General features: G+C 38.0%; 1 protein-coding gene across 2 annotated transcripts in view; it reads right to left on the minus strand.

Annotated features, from left to right (window-relative positions):
• The window catches only part of LOC126331298 (uncharacterized), a 120,591-nt gene that overhangs the window by 34,724 nt on the left and 67,860 nt on the right, over positions 1 to 18,007 (minus strand). Inside the window, exon 4 of one of the 2 annotated variants that reach the window (XM_049996460.1) lies at positions 10,213 to 10,256. In XM_049996460.1, coding sequence (XP_049852417.1) covers positions 10,213 to 10,256 — 44 coding nt within the window. Of the gene's footprint in view, positions 1 to 10,212; positions 10,260 to 18,007 lie in introns of both variants that reach the window. The other variant, XM_049996459.1, reaches the window with a different exon arrangement.

Raw genomic sequence — 18,007 nt, forward strand, 5'->3', positions numbered from 1 at the left:
ACTTAACAACTAGTGACATGAAAATCATATTATGTTCAGCTCAAATCTAGTTATATCATACATATACTTATGCAAGACGAAGTTATGGACTTACGTTGCTGGTTGTGAACTGTTTATTATTAAACATACAGTATCAGTTGCATAACAACAGAGAACTCTTGTCTGCACAGAACAGGTACTGCATAATGAATAACTTAAAAAAAAAGATAATATTAAGTATCCTACTTGCACCCGTTATTCAGTTGTTAAGGTAACACACAAATCTGTAGCAGTAATACTACAAAAAACTATATACGATTGTATGGCATCCCTTGCTCGGAGACGCCATTTGAGGTTGTTGGGCCGTGTGATGAAAGTCTTTCTACTTCACACCACTTTGCTATATTGCACATCAATGAATATGTGATGAAATATTGATAACAACACAAACACTCTGTCTCCAAGTGAAGAAAATCTCTGATCCAGCTGAGAAATGAACCCTGTAACCCTTGACACTAATCCCTACCACTAACCCGTAGACCATGAACTGCAAACATTAGCAGTACAACATGGTAGTCTTGATAAAATTTAAAACAATGTTTAAGAGTTGCTATCAATCTTTTGTTATTTGGCTTTCAGCCACTGATGGTATCTTTGTAGAAATTTTTAATGAACAAAATTATACTATAAAATGAATAGTCAGTAGCCTCTAAGAACATGACATGCAGTTCCTTTTGCTAAATGTTACTATCGATCAGGATATAAATTCTACTTTATCTGAGTTCAAGAGGATAGTCAGTAAGCCAAATATTGATTATTTAGGAAACTCCTCCAAGACATGAATAGGAGGATGCGTACAGTGCTCATAGCGTGGATGACAAGTACAACAGTTTTATTAATAATGATGTTAACTTATTTGAAAACAATTTTCCTCCAAAACTGACCCAAATTAGACCAAAGTCTACAACAAAGCCATGGATTCATGGATTACTCAAGGAATAAAGTTATCCTGTAAGACAAAATGGAAACTGTATCAATCAGTCAGAAATAGCTATGATATACAGATCATTACAAAGCATACTGCAAAATATTGAAGATACTAATATGGGTATCAAAGCAAATGCATTCTCAGAAAAGGGTGGTCATATCAGATAACAAAATAAAGACAATATGGGACACAGTGAAGGAAGATACTGATAGAACCAGAGATGATGATGAGCACATAGCATTAATAGTAAATGATACATGGGTATCGATGTGTGCAGTGTTGCTGAACTTCCCAATAAGCACTTCATGAGAGTTACTGAAAAGATGGGGTTGTCAGGTTCATTCGATGCTGATATGGAATATCTCAGATCAGTCACTACAAGTAACTATAATAATATGAGTACAGCTTCCACAACACCAGCAGAAGTAATGTCTACCATACAATCCTTAAAATCAATAAATTCTAGTGACTATGATAATATATCAACAAAGTACATTAAATAATGTGCCTCTGACTTTAGTGACATTTTAAGTTATTTGTGTAACTAGTCATATCAGTGGAATATTTCCCAAATGGTTGAAATATGAAGAAGTTAAGCCTCTGTATAAGAAGGAGATAGATAAATACCATCAATGTCCAATTTCACTTTTGCCCACATTCTTAATAATTTTTGAAAAGGTAATATACAATCATCATCTTAAACGTCTGACCACAAATAAAATATAATTCAAGTCACAATTTGGATTTATAAAGGTTCCTATACTGGAAAGACTTTCTATACACAGTGATAATGTACTTAATTCATTAGACATTAATTACATGCTACGGGTATATTTTGTGATCCGTCAATGCCATCCGACTGCATTGATCACAATATCCTTTTAAGTAAATTAGCATATTATGGCGCAAACAGCAGATTCTGCAAAATGGTTGAAATCCTGTATCTCTGACAGAAAAACTACAATGAATGAGGAAACCTTTCTCTTTATCAGCAGGATAGTTGCCCAACCTAATACTGCAACTGGTCAAATAAATAAGACAATGACAATAAATTTGAACATTCAGTATACTATGTTAGTAGAGGGAATGTTGATTTGTGGATCCTACATAGGTGAGAAAACAGAATAAAACAGGATAATGTATGGGGTGTTAGCACTGAAATGGGTCCAGCTGAAAGTACATGTTTAAAATGCAGGGAAGGCACTCCTCATGTGTCTGCTCAGGTGCAACAACTAGAAGGAACACGTAATTTTATTATGAAATCTGCTTTCTCTCAAATTCATGGATCTGTTTTGTTGACCTCAAGTATAAGGTATAGGGAAGTGTAATGCTGGTTCCCTCTCCAGGTTGGCCAGGGTGGCATATACTGCAGTTATATGGTCCATGGTCAAGTCATCAGATTCAAACACGAGTTGAACCTCTTGTAATAGGATCAATTTATGAGAGTACTTCAAGTAGCACATCCATTGCCTGCATAGCATAACTGACTCTGAACAAATTCCTTGTTGCAGTGGTAGCCTTCTTAATCATTCTTAACTTTTTGACAATTTTTTCATCCAAAGCCATTGACATTCTGTGCCTTAATAGCAACCACAGATCAACCACAGGGATTCTGAGATTTAATTTTCCTTCACCTTCCGAACTGCAGATTCATATTCTGAGATGTCAATGTGATTCAGAGTCCAAATGAATGTTATGACGACATGATGCTCGAACAATCTAACCTGGATTGTTTGATAACAGCGTGTTCAACAGGTAGCACTGATCAATAGCTGTTAGGCAGCTCATATAGTCCAAGCATAATATGATATCAACTTGGCAGTGAGAACATTTCACGCACTCTGCAGTTTGTGGCCTTTAGCACACACACAAAAACAGGGAACTCTAAACTAGCTCCAGAGTCATCTGTACATGTCTGTTCTGAACTGGGACACTGTCCGCATTTACCTGATAAGATGAGGTTTCCTCCCCCAAATTTATCATTTGAAAAATATGAGGTCGTCTCATATTCATAGATTAAACTATTCCTGTTGAGGTAAATGTTTTTACAATATTTTCGTCTTACATTTACAGGTGAAGCTTTGACTATTTATTTTGAAGAGGCCCAAAGAGTAGAGCTTAAGAAACAATACATCCGCTCCAATTGGCTCAAGATTTCCCAATACACAGAAGCACTCAATGAAAAACTATAAACCAGGCATAACAGTCTCATGACCCCCCCCCCCCCCCCCCTTAAAAAATTGACAATGTTGTGAAACACAGGAGGAAACAGCTTCAAATCCTATCCACTCACAAACTTCTGTCACATTTAAATAGGTTTGCAATAGAAGTTCTCATACATGTATGGAGATCATGTACATACATTTATGCTACTTTTTAAGTAAAGGTGACATTCAAAAATCTTGTCCTTAAAAAATCATTACATTATTCTGAACCATAATTAGTATTTTATTTGGTTAGAGGAACTAAGGAATTATGAAGTGCACTGCAAATGAAAATTCAGTTGTTCATATATAAGGAAACTTGAGGAAACATTACCAGCTTTTAATCAGCTTTAGAACAAGATTGTGAGAAGAAACGAGGAAGACAATTAATCCAGAATTAAATATCTCACAAATGAAACAAATCACAGTAAACTGACTGCAATTGTTACTGCAAGAATAAATCATAGTAGAAAGACCCATTGTGAGGTAAATACCAACAGATGGCACTGAAGCGCAGGACAAGTGAAAATTCGAGTACTGGACTGAACCTTCACCAAAATCTCTTATTTATGTATTAGTTGCTGCTGTTACATATGATCTGCACCCTAGAAGATATAGCCATTCATGTTTGACTGTAGCTCAAGCTCAGCACTGTGAAAGGCTTGGCAGGGGAACAGTGACTCGAGTTTAGCTAGAAATTATAATGAAAGTGGGGAGGTGAATCATAAGGGGGCTGTGAATTTCATCTTGCTGCCAACGATGAGAATGGATACTACATACTTTGGATTTTTATGAACAACTGCCATGTTTTAACTGCAGCTTACCTGAATCCATTTGTACTCAGAATCTAACTGACTTTAAAATCAGCCACTCGACAATAGCAAACAGTTCTGCAGAGATGCTAAAATTGTAGACTGGGGCCACTGGCATACTTATGTGTTTCATGTAGTAATGTTGTTGATGCTCACCATGAGGTATGATGTGAAAGAAAGGGGGTGTGACAGCTGCTGGTTCTACACATCCAATGAAGAATCAATGGCAGACAATGTAGCAAAAGACATTGTAACACTCTTCCATCAGCATAGAAATGAAATCAACTGTGTCAAAAAAAGAAAAACACAACACCATATTTGAAGAAATAGCGAAATATTTATGACAATGATGATACAAGTTTCACAGTTGCCCTGTTAGGGCGACAACAATGATGATGATTAAAAATAGTGGCACCACGGGCAACAAAAATAAAAATTAATGTAAACAATTTTTGTTTGTTTATTTTATTTCTCCTTGTATTATGAAAATGTAGACAACCAATAAATGGTTTAAGAATAGAATAAGCGTAGTGTAACTTTTTAGGCGGATACCTTATGACAATAAAAGTTTGTTATTTTGATTAGTCAGACTATGTTAAAAAATAAATTTTTCACACACGACAGCTCTTAAAAAATTGGGGGTTATCATATATAGGGTCATCTTATACTCGGGTAAAGATGGTATAGAGAACAATAGAAAAACATTTATTGGAAGAGGGTAAGATCTGTATTCTTTAGTCTATGGAAGAGGTTAACGTGCATCTCAGTAAAATCTATTCAGCAAGGGACTAACTGAGGTGGCAACTTATGGCAGCCTAATTGAAGAAGGTGGATATCATTTCTTAAACTTTGAATTGCATCCCACTTGATTTTCCAGTTATGAGATGTTTCATAAAAAGCATATACCACTATGGGAAATGGCATCAAATAAGCCTCACATAGATCATGTTGTGGAACTACATGCTACACGTCCATTGTCTAGTCAGGGTAAAATTAAAGGTTTAATTATATTTTGCCTCACAGATAGGTCTTTGGAGCTGGCATTCAGCAGCACTAATTGATGTTCTGCTGTAGAGTAGGCAGAAATCTTCCATGTACTGGGACGGTGATATAATAGGGTCCATGGCAGACGCAATCATGTCGATCACAATGAAAAGGTTAGTTAGAATTGATTCCTGATAAACTCCATTCTCTTTACATGTGCCAATTGCTGAGAGATGGATACTCAAACCTGCACATAAAACAATACGGTTGAAGTTTAGGGAGGAAGTGGTGATACGAAGTGGTGGCGTGCTTCCTGAATGTCAGATAAATGACTACAGTACATGGGGTCATTTTAGACTGGATTCCCTGAACATGAAATGCTCGCTGGTCAAGTCAGAACTGATTTGGTATTGGAATAGAAGCATTGTGGATATGAGACAATACAGCAGTCACCAAATGAACATCCTCTGAAATAGTCTGCAGTCTGTTCGACCTACTGGTCTCCAGCTGTCAGAAAATATACATGTTCTCCATGTTTTAATATGGGCACAATTATACTTTCTTAAGGAAGCAATCTTCATTCTTGCTATATAAAGGTGAAGGTATCACAAATACTAATTTTATTTTCAATGCCAAGGTTTTTTTCACATTTGAACTTCTGTCAGGTTATGCAGATGTCTCTTGATACTGATGGTCCTGTTCACTCAATGAAGCATTATATGGGACAGAAGTAGAGGGTCATAGTAGCTGGATTCAAAATTTCAGTTAAGTTTGAAGAAAAGTGTTTGCCCTGGGTTAAATGGATTTAATACAGAGCAGAGAGGAGGAAGCCTATGTTTTTCTACTACCAAATAATTCCCCATCAGTTTATTTATAGGCAAACTTTAAATAATATTTGGAGCTCTACATACGTTAATAAGTATCAGAAAATAATGTCTTTCAGGTGAATTTTTTCTTATTGGATACAAATTCTGAGCTTCTCAAAGCTCTGGACAGCATTCTCAAAATTTGACACAGCTTCAGTTTCTCAATGAATGTAATTTTCCAGTTTTTCCACATCCACACATGGTTTTAAATAGCTCCAAAATAAGAAATAACAATTTAACAACACTGGGAGAGTGTCCTAGCTACAAAACATCACTGAATCATACCATCATCTGGTTGGAGTCACATTTCTCTTATGTTCTCCCAATCCCTTTCCAGTTCTGGACCACAAGAAGTTGCTTAACATTTTGATATAGCCTGCTAATCTGACAGCAACTGTGGTCCCAACCCCCCTTCAAAAAAGCAAAGGCCAACAACCCCTTTCTTGGAGACACTGCACCACACTGTTGTTCCTTTTGTGCTGTGGAGAAGTTTTTGGTATTGTTCACTCAGGGCTGTCAGTTCTGGTGCCTTGTGGCAACATACAGGCTGTTTCACTGACTTAATTAAACGTACATTTTAATAAGAAGACATTTACACTTAGTGCAGCTGAAATGGAAACCAAGTTTGACTCCATACGGACTTTATTCTTTTCAAGTAGTACAGCAATCAGTTGCAATTACGTTTATTCCACATCTAGATTTCGATCACTGTGTGGCCCCTTCAGTAAAGTAAATGTAAGTTAAGATTTTACAACTGTAAACAGCAGCCTCAATGCCTGACATGAATATTCCACTTGGGACTATGGGCATATACAGGTGTTTTTAATGTTTTAACTTACATTTACTGCTCTGAAGATGGCAACACGGTGACCAAAATCTAGATCTGCAATGAACATCACTGCGATTGATTGCTGTAGCCTATACTACTTCCAACGGGAATACTTTTTAATTGATTTTATTTGGTTTTAGTGATGGTCACACATACCATATTACTTAAATGAGCTGCTTTGCTTGAAATTTGTCATCACCAATATGCGATTTTACATGTTGTAACACCTACAGCGCCTCTCGGTGTTGAAAACACAAAAATAGCTCCCAAATTAGCTCCCATATGCTTAAAATTCACAAAATGACCCACGTCCCTCCACAAGTAGTAATTACGAAAAATAAATAAAAAACAAATAGAGGGAAATATGTAGCATAGAAAGCAAAAGAAAATAAAAAGAAAATTTAATTATAAATTTTAGAAACATAGGAAGGGGAAAAACAGTAGAAAATATTAAAATATTAGTTATTCCAATATGTAAGAAAACCAATATTACAGTCATAGAACGTAGGTCTGGGACACCAAAGATAGTGTTTATTAAAGTATAAATAGCCATATGCTGTAATTATGATACTACAGTCTCTAGTCTGTTCTAGTTCGGAAGCTATTTATGACGTACAGCTTTAGAGAACAACAATTGGGACTTTATTAAATGGGGATCAAGAATAGATTGTGACGAGATTGTTTTTGAGGATTGTCAATTCAAGACTTTAATTTGGACATTTATCAGATTAGATAAACGGGAAGGTGAATAGTAATCTCTTTGGCTCTAATGTCAAATCGTGTGAACATTTAAACGCTTTACTGAATTGAGAATTTTAACTGGAATCGGACTTTGAATTGTGATAGTGGGAAACTTTAACTTCACGCGACTAGTGATCATAGTTAATGACAGGATATTATCTAACATCTGTGATGCTAGCGGGAATCCTACTATGAGGCGTCTAATTGAAGAACTTCTTTGAATGAGATAGTATGAGTGAACCTATTTATTAATAATTCTTGTCAATAAACTGACGTCGTTAATTGGAAACGTAATACAAGTCTTGAACATTAATTTAACTTAGATTAATAAACGTTAAGGTTACTTGATATATGCCAAGAGCAAACTAGAGATTTGTAACTAAAACAATTGAACGAAAGGTTAAAGTATCGTCGTCTGTAAACATTGGTAGTAAAGCTACTAAAGATTTTTTCTCTCGGAGTTGGGAAGACTATATGTGTAGTGACCCACGTTTAACCTTGGGTCTTAAAAGTAATCAAACTGATACTTAGACGGGACACTATTAAATAAAAGTAAAACCGTTCAATGACAGTCAATGTGCAAAAAATAAAATCAAACTTTCACCTATTAGACAAAAAAGTGAAAACAGCAAAAGGGCAGCTACAATGTCCATGAAAGAAGAAAATTTTACAACTGTTGAAACCATGGTTCAGGGTTGTTAATAACACTTTATACCTGCAATTCGCTGGCTGATTTTCTCACATAATTCATTTAAAATAACACACATTAAATATTGAGCTAAAATTCATCTGCTTCTTCAGCTAAACACTCCAAAGCCTTTATGTAAGCATTATACATTGTAAAAATGTTGCAATTTCTGATGTTTGTAGGCTGTCTGCCTTGGTTCTCCTGGGCAGCACTATCTGAAAACCTGAACACTTTTTTATTGATGTTAGGTCCACCTGATCAACGTAAGCCATTTATTTATGGACAAGTTGGCTTCAGAAATTGCTTCACATAATTTATGATGTAACACATCACTTTGAACTTTGCTGACTAAGAAAGCTGTGGAGTAATGTGTTGTTGTGCAATGCAAACTTCCTGACCTAAATTTAATGGCTGCTTGGTACTTTGGAGACCAAGCCCGAGCATTGCTCGGACCACAACTTTGTGTTAAAAAGAGTGCACCCAGGGTACAGGTCAGGAAGCAATTTTCCCAGTGCATGAGCCACCTGTGGCTTGAAAACTGCACTCATTTCACATGAAAAGAATGTACAGACATCTCACTACCTATGCCTTGACTGGAGCTGCCTTCTGTTGTCAATTTCTAGAATTATTTCAAAAGAAACATAAGAGAATGTCATAGCTGCTGTCAGTTTGGTCATATTGACAGAATTGTGTGTTTACTTGTTAGGTTTCACAGTTTGCTGTAATCCTGCTACAAAAAACTCATATTTGTTGAATGAGCAAGAACGTTTGGAAGTTTAAGAGGAAGAAATTGCTCAAAAACTCACCCTACACCAAAGAACTAAAGTATATATGAAAAATAAATCTTGGAAATTTGCTCTTTTATTATGTATTACTCTTGGAGATACATCAATTACATATGTGTTAGTAACGCTTTAAATAACTCCATAAATGGCTGGTTTCTTAGGCCCAATATTCTTCCAACTTTGCAGTTTTCAAAGTTTTAAATTGATACTTTCATCAAAACTCCATGTGTAATATGATGAACAAGCTACTTCTAACATATATTCCTAGAAATATGGCGCCAGTCCATCAGTCATTAGCCATTTCATTTTCTTAGATGAAAGAGAAAAATGTTCAGGAAGAATGACAGGTATCATCATCATCATCATCATCATAAAAAAAAGTTATAAATGTCATTTGACGAATCCATATATCAACTGGAAAACACTGAGTTCATTGTCCAAATCAATTTAATGGTGGTGGAACTATCCGTGGTACTTAACACCTAGACTGTTGACGATGTATCGAACTTTATGGTTGTGACTGATCTGAAAGTTATAATGTAACTGATGTTGACATTTAATTTTGAAGTTACGCTTATAAAGTGTTGAAAGGGAGTCATTAAAAACTGGCTGAAAACTTTGCGTCTCAAATTAATAGAGCAAGAACACACACTGCAAAATACCTCACTTTTGCTAACTCCCCCCCCCCCCCCCCCCCCATGCGGCACTTAACTTTTCAAACAGTCTTTCAAGCCAGTCACTATGAAATTTGGATTTTCCCACATCACAGATTACTTTCAAAATTGAAGAGAATATCACAGCAGCACAATTAGAACCTGGAACAAAAACAGAAGGAGGTGTAATAGAGGAACTATCGATAGTAAACTGTTGTGCAAAATAAAAAAAATAAAAATAAAACCTCAAAAACTGAAAAATGAAGAATCTATCTCAAATTTCAGAAGGCCCACAGGATACATTTTATCTTCTATCATAATTGGAGTATTCCAAAAAGTTCAATGAAGGAACATGAATCCAGATACACTGAAACATAAGTAAATAACTTAATTCCTAAAAGGGAGAAAAGGTTGAAAAGATGACTGACTCTTCATCTTGAACTTCTGCTACAACACTGTGAAAACAGTCCATTTAAAATCAATAAAATAATCAGGAATATCCGGCAACTGACGTGTAAAACACTTCAGTAAAGGTACTAGAAACAAGCACATGGAAACAGACGCAGAATGTGAGCATACACAAGGGTCTTCACATATCATGTAATTAGACTGCTGTTTAAATGCGAACCGTAAAACTTTACAGGTCCATTAATTTTGAACATATGGCAGATAAGTATACGTACAAGGCTGGGAACTCTTGCTTTTTCTCCACTCTGTAGGGTGGCATCTGCTGGAAAAAAATTAATGACTTGCTGTAACATATCTCAATCAACTGAGTGTTTCTGTGTAACAAAGTAATGTAAGATTTATACAGCAAAAAACACACATTTGTTACAGCATATCTCAACAGTTTTAAAATATATAGTTGCATATTACACAGTAAAATTAAACACTACAAAAAAATGAGAAAATGGATGGGAGGAGCAGGAAGGTATATATATATATATGTGTGTGTGTGTGTGTGTGTGTGTGTGTGTGTGTGTGTGAGAGAGAGAGAGAGAGAGAGAGAGAGAGAGAGAGAGAGATTGTTTTCTATGAAACTGTGTCTATGCTACCCTTTATTTTTCAAAACACAGCAAGAAATTTTGAAAATCATTGTGTGTCCCCTCCCTCACGTATAAATTGTCAGTAGCATTGACTGAGTGGTTAGGAAAGGTTCATAAATAAAAGTGTCACTGACCAGGATGTCCCTGAAGAACTCAATGTCCTAGTTTAGAGGCCTGCTCGCACAGTTACTCAAAAATGTAGCACTTACTATGATTTTATAAGGAAAGATGAATGGACTGACCTGTTCAAGTACATAAAATACCTCACAGATTCTGTTCGTTACAAGGCCTTGGGCAACTACATAACAAAATAGTATAGGCAACCAAAACATCTGCCATTGTTGTTCTTCACCCATATTACTCGGCAAGGTGAACAGGTTACCTGGCTGTAGTAAGAGCGAACTCCATCACATACCTAAGTACAGAATCTTGAGTACAGTTTTTATTTATATATTGTGTGGATAACCATCAACATGGTTGGATATATATCTCTGCTTGAGTCATCCACATAATTTGGTTCTTATAGCATGACATGCCTTGAAACTAACTAACTCATTTATATTTTTAAAAAATGGGATTTTTAAGTCTTGCCCCCTTTTGGAAAAATTTCTGTGGACTGATATCTGAAGTTTACACTGACTACCTCCTTTCCCTGCTTCTTGGATATATAAACTACACTGCTACCGCCGCAGTCAGGTAACCAGATCTCCTTGCTGAGTCATGCAGTCATACAACTACAAGAATGTCGTAGCAAAGCCATCAAGTACCATTCTTTAGGGGAACCAAAATTCAGCCCACTTGAAAAATTTATGAAGAGACTCATAATGTACTAATAGCAGAAAATCCTGATGCAATACAAACAAAATGCGTAAAGGTAACCACCCACTATGTAGATGAATCATAGAGCAATGAATAGGCACATTAAGAATTAAAAACAGACGTGGAAAACAGCACCCTAACATTTTGCATGGTTCATGTATAGTATAAAGATATGCTCAGAGGTGAATGGAAATTGTGAATGGAAAGCCAACTTTCTCACAATACTCCATTGTGTAAATTTAGAGAACCAGTACTATCCAGTACTGTGTGCTACAGTTCTGTTGCCCCCATTGTATGAGGGCGTGCTGATAAGTAATCCTTTGAATCTTTTATGTGAAAACTAAGATTTTTAAATAAAACAATCTATATTAGCATTCTACATTTTTATTTTTCATGCCTGGATATTTATTTCTCAACACAACCATCTTGGCAACAAATACATTTTTAACCTGCGAGAAACAAGTTATTTGAAACTGTCACTGTAGAATGTTTGACTTCGTTCATGGAGCCACAATATTACCTCTCCTTGCACTGCTTCATCACTGTCAAAGGGAAGTTGGGTTGGGTTGTTTGGGGAAGGAGACCAGAAAGCGAGGTCATCGGTCTCATCGGATTAGGGAAGGACGGGGAAGGAAGTGTGGCCGTGCCCTTTCAAAGGAAGCATCCTGGCATTTGCCTGGAGTGATTTATGGAAATCACGGTAAACCTAAATCAGAATGGCCGGACACGGGATTGAACCATCGTCGTCCTGAATGCGAGTCCAGTGTCTAACCACTGAGCCACCTTCGCTTGGTCCAAAGGGAAGTCCTTAAACATGTTCTTTAAGTTCTGAAAACAGATGAAAATCGGGTAGGACCAATCAGGAGTGTATGGAAGATGATCAGTGACAGTAAACTCAAGGCTCTTGGATAGCTGCAGATGTCACAGCACTCCTGTGTAGTCTGGCACTGTCATGCTGAAGGAGAGGGTGTTCCACATGTAGTTGAACTATTCGAATTTATGCTTCCCGCACACTGACAAGGCTACGATACATGCCACCATGTTACAGGCTACCATTTGAAGGTCTCTAACAGAAGAGGGTCACAACTTGCATCGGTGAAGCAAGAAAGTAAACAGTAGGATGCATGGCACGCAATATCTCGACTGACATTGAGAACAGAATAAAAAAAATTGGAGACATTACTTTTCAGAATACCCTCATATTTCGAAAAAATGGTGATCATGAAAATAAGGTGAGATAGAATAGGGCATGTATCAAGTCATACAGAAAGCGACAGTGACGAAACTTGGTACATTGCGTGGAAAGGTGAGACGGTAATTTTTTGAGAGGGAACTCTGCCCAGAAATGCATCATATGGCAGCTGCTGAACACTGAAGTCTGATAATGGTGGTAGCCTAATTTAGTTATGCAACCTACTAGTGATCAATGTAAGGTGGATGTACAGTCTGCCATTATCAGTATTCCTGCACATGCAATGTAGACAAATGAAAGATTGGTTGAAAAATTGCTTATTAACATATTAAAATGGAAGTAAGAATCACACATAGGAATGTTTGTCTACATTCACATTCAGGGCCTTTCCTCACACCTAAATAAAACCATTAAATAGTCATGACAATGACAAATAAAATAAGAATTAGATGGAATGATCATATAAAGTTGATCGTCGGTAAAGCAGATGCCAGACTGAGATTCATTGGAAGAATTCTGGGGAAATGCAATCCGACAACAAAGGAAGTAGGTTACAGTACGCTTGTTCGCCCAATGCTTGAATACTGCTCAGCAGTGTGGGATCCGCACCAGGTAGGGTTGATAGAAGAGATAGAGAAGATCCAACGGAGAGCAGCGCGCTTCGTTACAGGATCATTTAGTAATTGCGAAAGCGTTACGGAGATGATAGATAAACTCCAGTGGAAGACTCTGCAGGAGAGACGCTCAGTAGCTCGGTACGGGCTTTTGTTGAAGTTTCGAGAACATACCTTCACCGAAGAGTCAAGCAGTATATTGCTCCCTCCTACGTATATCTCGCGAAGAGACCATGAGGATAAAATCAGAGAGATTGGAGCCCACACAGAAGCATACCGACAATCCTTCTTTCCACGTACAATACGAGACTGGAATAGAAGGGAGAACCGATAGAGGTACTCAGGGTACCCTCCGCCACACACCGTCAGGTGGCTTGCGGAGTACGGATGTAGATGTAGATGTAGAAGGAAGTACTAGAAGTTATTTCCTGGTCCTAGTGGCTGACACTCATAAAAACAGGACAGGAGGTAGCCATTGTGAGAACAAGTGAATGTTGGGTAACAGCTTTATGCATTGATATTTAAAGCACACAAGTAAAAACTTGTGTTTCAATTTAACAATAATTATCACGAGAGTAGCGGCCACACAGTCCATATATAAAACTGTTTTATATAGTATTGGCCTGCCTCATCAGTGAGCACTTTCGGGTACATTAAAATAATGTACCAAATAATTTGGGCAAGAGTCCTGGCAATACACAATATCGTAAAGCCTTTTCCACACTCTACTTATTGTTATTTAACAACTGTGCTAACAAATCATTATTAGGAAAAATTACTGCCCCTCGTCAGAATATAAAATGCGATCAAGTAACATGTGGCACAGTGACACTGATATGCCATAAGCACCCCACACTGTCTGGTCCTCCCACTGGAGGTGCCCGTTTGTCAAGAAGTAGTGCCCTATTCTCAGTCACATTGAAGCCACTTCCTTCCAACTGTAAGACAGGAATGACATTCATCATGGCAAAACTGTAGGCTTTACCAGTCTTAATTTGTGATTTTGTACCTCCAGCCACTTATTCACTCACTGTCAAACCATATTCCACCTCACCAATTAGGTAATACCACTCAAGGGGACAGCACATCAGTTTCCTTGCATGTTTCCCTTGCTCCCATGTCAGCTTACTCATTTCCCAGGGTGTCTTATATCTTGGATCACTTTGTTTACTGGGTACAGTTGCTGAATGGTCCTTACATTAGGGGATCTGAGCAAACAAGATATATCCTGCCAACTGCAACTGATCCAAAACCCTCATAGTGAATTTAGTCCAACATCTTTAAATCTGATACTTATGTAAAACCATATAAATCAGCCTTAGTACAGCTGTGACCAAGCTAAAGCTCTGTAAAATAACAAGAAGGATCTGTCTGCCTCCTCCCAGTATCTGCCACTAGGGCACTTTAAGATGATTAGCATTCTTCTATTGTGATGCTTCAGGTGCTGAAACCTAGTGAGTTTCTTACTGAAGATAAGGTCCAATAACTTGACTGATTACCTAAAATTAAGAGTGGTATCCCCCAGAAACAGTTTGGGTTGATTAAAACTGACACATTCATCTGTGGAAAAACTGAAGCCTGTATTTTTAGCCCAAACATTATGTCTTCTCAATGTTATCTGCAGATCTACAGCGGTCATCTTCAGATTAGAAGGCAAACCAAAGATTGAAAACTGTCCACAAAAAGAGCATTGGACAATGTCTTGCTCTGAAAGCAAGGATCAGTTCGTAATGAAAAGACACTCCCAGAAGCCCCATTCATACTATTGTTGGATGATATTGTATCTCCAGATTGTGTCACATGCATTTATATAATAATAATAGTTCTGCCACATCCTGCATCCTGGATCCTAGATGTATGTTAGAATACAGCCTTGTTGCTGTAAGATGTCCAGTTGGCTTCTTCTAGTATCCGTTTAGTTAAGTTTTGAATAAATGAAGTACGCAGCCAATCGGCTGTATAAACTTTTGCATTAAGCCTTGACCAGGTTTCCAATACCACTATGGGTATCTTTGTCAGAAGGAATAAATTCTGTTTCAGAATTACATTCTGTTGAAACTATAAGCATACAGTATGAGCTAAAATGCTCAAGTCAAATAGCAAAAGTCATGGAGGACTTAATCCATGCTTTCTGCTATTTGACTTTAACATTTTAGCTCATAACATATTCTTATAGTTTCAACTCAGTGTAAGTTACGTTACTCTACTCCTTCTGAAGAAGATACTCTTAGTGGTACTGAAACCTGGTCAACACTTATTACAATAAACTGCAAGTCTTTTGTCATCTCTCAAGGTACAGCATCAGCTATCACGAGAGAGCAGAGGGAAAGGTCAGTGGCTGTGAATGATCTGTTTACAGAGCTGAAATGTGTCTTTTTCCTGTATTGTGGGAATAGACACCATTTGACATGAGGAACCTCTCGACTACCTTCTCACTGAAACAAGTGTATGTACAGCCCTCCTGCATGTGTTGCGCATTCAAATCTCAGAAGAGGGAAAAGGCATAGGGGATATCACTGATGAAGTTTACAGGGTCTCATTATCCACATGTTCATGAGGTGGCTGATATAGGGAGCAACTATTATTCTTAATGGTGTATAAACTTAACCATTTCTGTTCGAAGGTGGAAGGTGATGGTATAGAGCAGCACATATCATGGACAAGTACTGCCACTCCACTCTTAGCCCTCCCACCATCTGTAGCATCCTTCCTGTGGATGCTGTAGCTTTTAAACACAAAGTTGTCTGAAGGTTTGAAATACACCTTATGTATAGGCAAGAGGGTCTGTTCTGTTTTAAACACTTTCCTTTTTTCATATGAGTTCTTAAACCATTCACATTCCATTGTGGTATAAAAGCCATTTAGATGGTTTTCATTTTGCCCAACCTTTTTTTTTTCTTTGGAACAGATGAATACTGAGAGAAGAGGTAGGCCAATCTCTTGCACCAGTCAATACTATCTTCCTCGTATCTGATAGTTGCCTGAGAGTTTTCTTTGGATTATGACTGTTTTGAGATATGGAATCCACCTTTTTTGTTGTTATGGTGTTTTTGGATGCAGGGCACGCAACATTGTGGTCATCAGTGCACTGATGAAAAGTCAGCATACCATTCTAGTGTTAGGCAGAGGATGTGTGTAGGCTATCCCCACATGCTGAGTGGTTTATAATTTTATAATGCATTAAAGTCCAACATCACAGGGATGAGGCACAACAGTTCACAAAATGTCAAAAAACATGTAATACAGATGTTAGTGTTGGCAAAGATAGTGGGCAGATCTCCAGCCAAACCGACGGCTGCCCTGATGTCAGTATATGACATAAATGCAACCAAAACAAAGTGGCACACCATGAACTTCACAGAGTGGTGGATCCTCCTGTCGAAGGAGGGAACCATGTGTTAAAGGGCAATGCCCTATTCACAGTCTGGTGAGCAGCACTTCCATCCAGCAGTGAGGTTGACACAAAGTCCACCATGCCTCAGTTGTCGGTCTGAATGACTTCAATTTGTTTTCCATCACCTCCAATCATTCAGTTTCAGACTGACACAGGATTTGGCTGTCAGATAATGAAATAAGGTATACAAGGGAATGGCACATCGATGTACACCACCATCACAACATGCTTCTTTGGCTCCTTTGTCAGCTACGTCATTTCCCTCTATCCTGATGTGTCCAGGAACGCAGCAAAATGCTACTTTCTTGCCATGGTGTTCGAGCATTGTAAGGAGCCATGGATGAGCCGAATCAACTGGTCTACTGGATACATTTGATGGATCACTTGTAGTGTACTGAGTGACTCACAACAAACAACAAACTTTGTACTGTGAAGCTTGTGAATCCACTCCAGTGTAATCATAATGCCATATAACTTCGCATCACAATTTGTAAACTGCCCCCTGCCAGGGAAAACAGTTGAACACCTAGAGGCATTGTCTCACTGGGATCCATTCATACAAACAACAAAGAAACTTTGCTATGTACTTAAAATTGAAGTAAACAACTTTACCTTATCCCGAATGGCTTGGTCACATGGGGGCTGATTCCTGAACAGCTGCTCAAAGCTGGGGGCAGATAGCCGCATTACATGCCAATGACTAAGGCAACGCTGAGATTTTCAGGGCCTGTCGGGCCAAAAGGAGGTGTTGCAAAATCCAGAGTGGTGGTTTACCAGCCTCTGCACACAGACTCTGAACTGGGATGATCCAGAAGCCTCCAGTCGATATCTGAATGCCCTCATGGTGGACGGCACCTATCATCTTGAGGTCCGACATATGAGCTGATCCACAAATCCTGCTACCGTAATCTAACCATGATCTGACAAGTGGCATATAAAACTGAAGGATGCAGTATCTGTTAGCTCTGCACCCCATTCCACAGCTGCATCTCAAAATTTTCACTGATTTGAAGCCCTTTGTTTGCAGTGATTTCAGGTGCAGGAGTCAGGTTAACTTCGAGTCAAATAGTACACCCAACAAGTGCAAATTAAACATATAATATAGTTCCCTAGTGCGAGTTAAAATGTTGACGAAGACGGTTAAAACTGACACACAGTCTTCTATGCTAATGCCCTAAACCAGTTTTATTGGCCCAAGTTTCCAGCCTCCTTACAGGCAGCTGTAGTTGCCACATATCTGTAAGATCAGACAAAGAGTGGAAGACTGAAGTCATCCACAAACAAAGAGCATTTAACAGTGCTTCTAATTCTGGAGAAGATTCCACTAATAGTGACTGCAAACAATGACACTTAAGTGCACTGCCATTGGGGACCCCGTCGTCCTAAACAGAGCAAACAAGAAAAGCATCACCA

Source organism: Schistocerca gregaria, chromosome 2 (assembly GCF_023897955.1).
Source record: "Schistocerca gregaria isolate iqSchGreg1 chromosome 2, iqSchGreg1.2, whole genome shotgun sequence".
Classification (NCBI taxonomy): domain Eukaryota; kingdom Metazoa; phylum Arthropoda; class Insecta; order Orthoptera; family Acrididae; genus Schistocerca; species Schistocerca gregaria.